Source organism: Nicotiana tomentosiformis, chromosome 3 (assembly GCF_000390325.3).
Source record: "Nicotiana tomentosiformis chromosome 3, ASM39032v3, whole genome shotgun sequence".
Taxonomy (NCBI): Eukaryota; Viridiplantae; Streptophyta; class Magnoliopsida; order Solanales; family Solanaceae; genus Nicotiana; species Nicotiana tomentosiformis.
In genome coordinates this window covers 44,567,332-44,576,232 of record NC_090814.1, presented here as the reverse complement: position 1 = coordinate 44,576,232, position 8,901 = coordinate 44,567,332, and the positions used below count along the sequence as shown (strand labels likewise).

The 8,901-nt window shown below is 39.0% G+C and overlaps 1 protein-coding gene across 1 annotated transcript; it reads right to left on the bottom strand.

Moving 5' to 3' along the window:
- Positions 1-2,086: 2,086 nt before the first annotated feature.
- LOC138907728 (uncharacterized) lies at positions 2,087-2,407 on the bottom strand. The gene has a single exon (XM_070198334.1). The coding sequence runs from the start codon at positions 2,405-2,407 to the stop codon at positions 2,087-2,089; it is 321 nt and encodes a 106-aa protein (XP_070054435.1).
- Between the last annotated feature and the right edge of the window lie 6,494 nt (positions 2,408-8,901).

Sequence of the window (8,901 nt, the reverse complement as noted above, 5' to 3'; positions counted from 1 at the left end):
TGTTTCCTCAATAAATAGCCCATGTCTCAACCACAATGTGCACAAGAATCTCAACAATAACAAAAGGAATGTAAATTGTTCAACAAGAAAGGTATCTCAACAAGTAACAACTTCACCTCAACGTGATACCGTCTTTCACAACTTCAATACCAATAACTTAACATGAAGATACTTCACAAAATAACAATTTCAAATACGAGTAATTCAATAATTAGAGATGTAACAAGGCAATAAGGAAGGAAATAACTTCAACTAAGCATATAAGGGCAAAACGACAAGTAAGAGGTACATCAAATGTTAACTATGTCAAATAAAGCATGTAAGGGTAGGTTAACTTGTAAGAGGTGATTAATAATGAGAGATATAACATGTTGTGACAATTCGATTAGAGGCATGGAATGAGTCTAAATAACATAAACTGATTATACACCACATATAACATGTGTACCCACTCGTCACCTTGCATACACGACTTTCACATAACACAAATAGCACAATCTATCCCAATTCCTAAGGGGTAGTTCCCCTACACAAAGTTAGAAAAGATACTTACCTCAACTAGGCTAACTCAACCCTCGAAAATAGCTTTTCCTCTAAAATTCGCCTCCACGCGGCTCAAATCTAGCCAAAGTTGACTTAATATCATCAAACAATGCAAGGAAAAACAATTAAAATAGATAAAGCTAGGATCTTTACACCTTTCCCAAAAAGTCAACAAAAGTCAACCCGGGGCTCGCCCGGCCCAAAATTGAGTCCAAAGGTAGATCCCGACTACCCATAACCCCACGAGCCCGTATATATGATTAGTTTCAAAATTTGAGTCCAAATTGATTCTCAAAACTCAATTTCTCATTTTTCATAAACATGACAAAATTTCCCAATTTTCCTCTTTGATTCACATGATTTTGATGTTAAATCTAAGATATATTAATGAAATATAATTGGAAATTGATTAGAATCACTTAACCCAATGTTTGTAGATGAAAATGCCCTCTCCAAATCTCATCCTACCGAGTCTAGTATTCTAAAATGAGAGAATATGTTGAAAAATCCCTACTCCCAACCCTTTTTATCAGTTGCGGTTGTCGCAATTGCGACATCGGTTCGCAATTGTACAGAAAATCTAACAAAAGCGGCCACTAACAGCCTAATAGGAGGTCGCAAATGCAACATTGGTTTCGCATTTGCGAAGCCTATCCTCATCACAAATGTGACTATTTTGTGGCAAATGCAAACTGCCCAGTCTCCTTTCACTATTCGCAATTGCGACCCAGGTATCGCAATTGTAACACCTGAGGCCGCCCTATTAAGGTCGCAATCGCGACCCTAGTGTTCGAAAATGCGACACCAGAGGCATCAAAATACCAAATCCTATTTTTCAGTCCAAAACACTAAATACAAAAATAACATCTAGAACTACGAATCGGACGCAAAACACATAAATTTCAAAGTAAATTTCAAGAACTTCTAGAATTACAACTAAGCATCTGAATCCTACCAACCAATTTTCGAGCCCAATAGCTAAAAGTCAACCTACGATCAAACTTCTAAACTTCTAAACTTCTAATTGCCATATTTCGGAAAAACATCACAAATCAACCTAAGGACTTCTGAATTAGATTCCGGAAATACGCCCAAGTCAAAAATCACGATACAAAGCTATCAAAACCATCAAAACATCGTTCCAGGATCGTTTTCACAAAAGTCAAAGTTTGGTCAACATTTCTAACTTAAGCTTCTAAGTCAAGATCCAAAGGGTCTAATTCAACCTGAAATCTTCCCGGAACGAAACCAACTAACACCGAAAGTCATAAAATCATAAAACACATGTGTGAAGCATCGAAAGGGGAAATGGGGCACAATTACACAAAACGACCGGTCGGATCGTTACAACAAATAACATTAGTATCGTAAGAAATAAAAAATAGAAGGAAAGGAAGTAATAGCAACCAATAATAATGTCATAGTAAAAAAAAAGGAAAAATAATGTGGAAACAACATAGACCACTAGCAATCCAAGACAAAACCCTAACAGACTAACCCCACCCCAGTACAAAGAAGAAAAATGCTTGACTACCTCCTAATCTTAAAGCCTAATGGTCGACCTCCACGCCTTACTATCAAGAGCCATATCATCGGAAATCTGAAGCTGCGCCATGTCTTTCCTGATCACCTCACCCCAATACTTCTTAGACCACCCTCTACCTCTTCTCATACCCGCCAAAGACAACCGCTGACACATCTTAACTGGGGCTTCTTGGCTTCTCCTACGCACGTGCCCAAACCATCTAAGCCTTGCTTTCTGTATCTTGTTGTCTATGGGAGCCACACCTACTTTCTCCCGAATATCTTCATTCATAATCTTATCCAGCCTAGTGTGCTCGAACATACATCTTAACATCCTCATCTCTGCGACTTTCATCTTCTAGATATGGGAATTCTTGACTGGCCAACAGTCTGCCCCATATAATATGGTCGGTCAGACTACCGCTCTATAGAAGTTGCCCTTATGTTTTGGTGGCACATTCTTGTCACACAGGACTCTAGAAGCTAACCTCCATTTCATCCACCCCACCCCTATATGGTGCGTGACTGTAAGGCCCCATAAAAGTTTACCTAAGACTCGGGGTTTCGTGGTGCCGAAGTAGACTTATGTATTGGCGATTGTAGGGACTTTATGGGTTGAACAATGCGTTGGAGAGTTGAATAAAATTTTTGGAAATACAGGGCATTTTCTGCGGTCCATTCTGCGATCGCAGAACTGATCTGCGGACCGCATATCTACCGCAGACCAAGGCAGAAATTTGGGCAAACTTTTTAGACCATTATGCGGTCAATTATGCAGCCGCATAATCATTTTGCGGGCCGCATAACCCCTTGCAGATCCAACACAAAACATTTCGGAGGAACATTCTACGGTGCATTATGCGACCGCAGAATAGGTCTGCGGACTGCAGACTGATCGCGGAGTGAGGAAGGGGAGCCCATTTCTGGAGGACCATTATGTGGTCTATTTTGCGGACCGCAAAAGCGTTATGCGATCGCATATGTGACAACGAACCTGAATCGGGGCTTCGAATTTTCTAATTTTTGAACCCGGCCCCATTCTTATAAAACAACTTTGGGGATCATTTTAAAAGGGAAAAACATATATTTCTAGAGAGAGGGGGTGCCATAGAGTGAGAGGGGAAGTTCCTAAGCTCATCATTCATCAATTCTTGCTCAAAGTTGAAGAATTTGCAAGAAGAATTCAGTAGGTTTTCATCCTAGAGGTATGGTTCTACTCCATAGCCCTCAATTTCGTGATTTTAATTGAAAATAGGTAATAAGTCAAGCAATTATTGGGCGTGGGAGTTGTTTATTTTATATGTATGTACAATAAAGGGTAGTGGGAAGATTGTTGAGCTCTTTTAGGTAAACTTTGGGTAGTGGGATAAAAGAATCCACCATAGGAGGACCTTGAAACCTTAATACTCACCTAGTGTTTGATAAAATGCTTAAGTGAGCTGGAACTATGAACTCCTTCCTGATTTGTGTTCAATTTTTCTATATCTCTAAATAGATCGAAGTGGCTAAAATTTCCGGAACATTATAGTAACTTAAGACCCTAAATTGCTCAAATGTGTGCTTAAAGTCTTGAATAGAAATGTTTGTTGTTGACAATCTATGAAGATGTATGAAAGTAAAATAGTGAGCATGAACTATGAAGTACGACCAACGTGCCAAAAATGATATTGCGTTATGGCCAATGATGCCAATAAAATGAATGACATGTAAAAGAATATAAAATGAGTGGTAAATCCTTTTAATAATAAATGCCTTGGGAGTATCGTTTAGCCACCAAGAAAGGGTAAGTCGGAACAACCTAACCCCGAAACTACATGTACCAGTGGAGGAGTGATTGAGGGGTAAACCCCCATGTTAACGTGATGAGACTATTTCCCCTTAAATGGGATGAGATTGGTCTGTTGAACTGTTTCCTCTTAAATGGGATGAGATTATTGCAAGCAAGATGTGATATGATGTCGACCCACACGACATTGTGGTTAGACGGCCTAGCCGGTCGGGTTGAGATCAGACGCCATACCGCGCACATGGTGGTATTGTGAGTGTATGTCTCGGGGTGAGACGGGTTAGCCGGTCGGGCTGAGATCGGACTCCGTGCTAAAACACGGTAGTGTATCGGTGCTAAAGATCTCCCAACATAAATTACTGAAACCTACTTGAAATTTAACTTTTCCCTAACTTAACACCTTGATACTGTTTGAGTCCCTTATTGATTTCATGTTTTATTCTCCGTTTACTATTACTCGTTCTATTGAGAGGGTGTTTAGTTTTACATACTAGTACTATTCCATAAGTACTAACGTCCCTTTTGTCGGGGGCGCTGCATCTTTAATGGATGCAGGTGGTTCAATAGCAGGTAGCATTGATCAGTAATAGCAGCATACCCTCTCCTCATTAGTAAGCCCCACTTCATTTCGGAGTCCCGTATCTCTTATCCTTTGCACATAGCGTTTTCAGGTATAGCCGGGGCCTTGTTGCCGGCACTGTCTTAACACTTTTTTGTTTCTGATAGAGGCTCCGTAGACATAGTGTGGGTTGTATCTATTTTTGGGAAGGTTAAACTAAAAATGTTGTACGCATATCATCTGTTCCACTTTAACTATGATTGTACATTGTACTGTTTTGGAGACTTGCTAACAACGTATCTAATGTAAATGAACCGGTGTTATTCACATGACCTCTTACTGTCTAATTAATGAAATGTATTCTTCTCTTTATTCATGGGTGAGTTGGGTAGACGACAATGTGCAAGCTCTCTCGACTGGGGTAACTCTGTTGAGTGCCGTTCGCGCTCCCCGAGGTCGGGGCGTGACAGTGGTATCCTCATCTATCTCCCCATTTAGCTGGATAATTGACCCAAAGTACTTTAAACTTCCTCTCTTAGGGATGACTTGTGAGTCAAGCCTCACATCCACGTCTGCTTCCCCCGTCACGTTGCTGAACTTGCACTCCAAATATTTTATTTTGGTCCTACTCAACTTGAATCCTTTAGACTCAAGGGCCACTCTCCAAACCTCCAGCCTCTCGTTAACGCCGCCTCGCATCTCATCAATCAGAACTATATCATTAACGAACAACATACACCATGTCTCCTCCCCTTGTATATGGATTGTGAGTGTATCCATCGCCAGAAGAAATAAGAACCGGCTGAGCGTAGATCCTTGGTGCGACCCTATAACATCCAAAAAATGCTCCGAGTCACCTCTCACAGTCCTAACCCGAGTATTAACCCCATCATGTATGTCCTTTATCACATTAGTGTAAGCTACTAACACATGTGCAAATCTCCAAAGAACCTCCCTACGAACCTTGTCATACGCTTTCTCAAGGTCAATAAACACCATGTGCAAATCCTTCTTCCTATCCTTGTACTATTTTACCAACCTCCTAACAAGGTGGATAGCTTCCGTAGTCGAATGACGAGCTATAAACACACACTTAAAATTATGCTCTCTAATCAAATATAACATAGTAAAATATCGTATCAACAGGGATTTGATTTAAAGAGTATTCTCGTAGTTTCTAACTTGATTTCTATTCAAGAGAATCAACAGTTCAAATTTATATGCTTAATACTAAAATTAGCTAAGAATCTAAAGTTATTGACTGGTGACAATTGAAACAAGGAACAAGCAAAGAAGGTTATCAGTGGGAGGAAATATGGTTTTGATAGGATATGTGCAAGATAATTGTTTGGGATTTAACTCTAGATGATTCACTTCTAATGTTCAAGTGAGTCTCTCGAATTCACTCGATTATTAGTTCAAACATTTAGTAGAATCTCCTGTCTCGATTAAGTCTCAACCTTGCGAGATGAACCAATTTAAGCTCTGTGAAGATATGCAAGAATGCGTAGTGGATTGCTCTTTAGGAGAACCTCTCTCGATTATCCTCATAACTAGGTTTAATCAATGATTCAACTAGCCTCTTTTGGTTACTCAGACAAATTAATGAACTCAACCAATAATATAATGCAAAGATATCACAAGTTATGCCTCTCTCGATTACATGAACAAGTGATTATATATGCAACAATTAAATAATCCAAAAACGATTCAATACATAAAACTAGAGTTATAATCCACAAACAATCATCAATACACAAAATCTAACAAACCCTAAAGAGAACTACTCCATAAAAATGGATTAATTCATCACAAATATAATAAAAGTATAGGAAAACATAAATTCAATCCAAACTCAGGTCTTGAGTGAGGAACGAATGATGAAATCCTTGTGTTCGTGTTCTTCCAACTCATCCTTAGCCTCCTTAGGTCTAAAGTATGTCAAAAGTCCAGAAAATATTATTTTTCCATGTGCTTATACCAAATAGGGTCGGAGCTAGACGAAATCACCCTTTCCTAGCCGAAGTGGGAAAACCTGCAAAATTATTACTTTTCACCCGATCAGCTAGGCCTCCTTCCCATATATGCCGTGTGGGTTGACTTTTCCAATCCATATTTGTTACCAGTTTCATCCCAATTAAGGGGAATAATATCACAATTTCTCCAATATTTCAATTTCATCCCAAATAAGGGGAATAATCACAATCCACCCCTACACTGGCATGTGTAGTTTCAGGTGTGGGCCTTATGACCCACCCTTCCTCGGTTTTGCTAATGATGCTCCCAAAAATATTTTTTTTATTTGATTTACAAACAAGGTAACATAAATACAATTGTACGCACCTCAACATTTTTCACATTGTATAAATTCTTATTAGTATTTCCAGACACTCACAACAACAATATTTCCTTGGCTCATTTGGCCATTCACAAGATTCTTTATTCATGGCAGGGTGGCCGTATTTTATATTCCACACTTTCACCTCTTTCAATTTGAAAGATCACCATCAAATATCAACATATAGAATATTTCAGCAATCATATAACTCAAATTTATTAGTAATGGGAACTTTAAACACAAAAGGTTTCTTCCCAAATAATGGGGCATACCGACCATCAATGCAAGCACACATCAAATCATAAGCAATCAATACACTATTTATTCTTGCAATACTCTTTCCCAGAAATGATGATATACAATTTCAACACCTGAGTATGTAAGAACTCGAATCACAATGGATATATTTGTAAAGCAAAGCATTAGTTAAAGCAACCACTTATGGGCATGAATTGAGTACAAAAGCTTTTAGGCAATTCTATTTTCAAAATCATTCTTAAACAATTGAGTCGAGGCTCATTTCATATTAGTTATCGCATCCTCTCAAATCATTTGCACTACTAGCAAGAATCATAACTTAAATTCTTAGCACGTTGGCCACACACTATACCCCCAATTCAATTATTTCATTTCCAACCATCTTCATAGATTATCAACAATAAGACATTTCCAATCAAGACTTTAGGTACACATACAAGCAATTAAGAGTCTTAAGAATATTGAGATTTTCTCACACAATTTGGCATACTAGCTTTCATTTGAAATACGATTCAAAGCCATAACATTTTAATACGCAACCCATACTTTGAAACTCACGAGGACATTATTGAATTCGATTCTAAGAGAGAAAGTTTAGCCAACATACCTCACTTGAGCTTCCTTACACTCTAAAATATTTTGGAAATCTTAGCAACTTTAATCTATTTTGAAAATGTAACAAATTGAATCAAAATTAGGTGGATGATAATGGTTCTTGCTCATTTGAGCATTTTATCAAACACTAGGTATGCATCAATATTTTAAGGTCCTTTTATGGAGGATTCCATCATCCCACAACCCATTCTTTACCATTTTTAGCTCCACAATCTTCCCACACCCTTTGATAACATATGCATGTAAGATGGACAACTCCCATGCCCAAATATTATCTTACTAATTACCCATTTCTAGACAAAATTTGAAATTGAGGGTTAGGGTGTAGAATCTTACCTTTAGGATGAAGACCTAGTGAGTTTTCCTTGATAATCTTCCAAGAATCGAGCAAGAATTGAAGAACAAGTTGTTGAAGAACACATTCTCACACTAAGGCACTCTCTCACTCTAAAAGTCTCAGATTTAGCTCAAAAATGGCCCAAAGCGTGTATTTAATGAAGTAGGGTCGGGTTTTAAAAACCCAAAAATGGAGCTCCGGAACAAGGTCTGCGATCGCATAATTGATATGCGGTCCGCATAATTTGGCCTCCAAAACTGGGCGTGACTAACCCAGTCTGCGATCACTATGCAGCCCGCAGACCTGTTCTGTGGTCTCATAATACACCGCAGAATGGTTCTGCGGTCGCATAGTGCACCGCAGAACCTTCCTCCGAAGAATCCCAAAGCGGGATATGCAACAAGAGTGCGGCCTGCGAAGTGGTTATGCGGTCGCATAATGGCCGCGAAATTTGACATCAAAATGACCCAGAAAACTGACCCACTCTGTGACCATCCTGCGGTCCGCAGAGTGGTTTTGCGGCCCAAAAATGCCTACTTCTGTCCAACATTTTCTTCAACTCCCCAGCGCACTGTTCAATCCAAAAAGCCCGAAGAATTTCTACTATTATTAACCTCTACGCCTGCCCCGGCATCATAGAACCCTGATTTTTAAGAAAATATTTTACGGGGTCTTATAGTTTGGTCTGCCAGCTGCAAAGATATTGGTGCCAACTTTATCTCCCCAATCTCCTTCTCCAGTTTCTTGTAAATATATAGAGGCATTAAATTAATTGAGGCACCAGAATCATATAAAGATTTATCAAAATTAATAGTTCCTAAAGTGAAAGGTATAGTAAAACACCCTGGATCTTCACACTTTTGTGGGAGTGTATTTTGCAATATAGCACTGCAATGCTCTGTGAGCTCGACCACTGAAGTCTCCTCTATTTTCTTCTTCTT

Coding starts and splice junctions, on each gene's coding strand:
- LOC138907728 (XM_070198334.1), bottom strand. CDS start 2,407: ATGAGGATGTTAAGATGTATGTTCGAGCACACTAGGCTGGATAAGATT.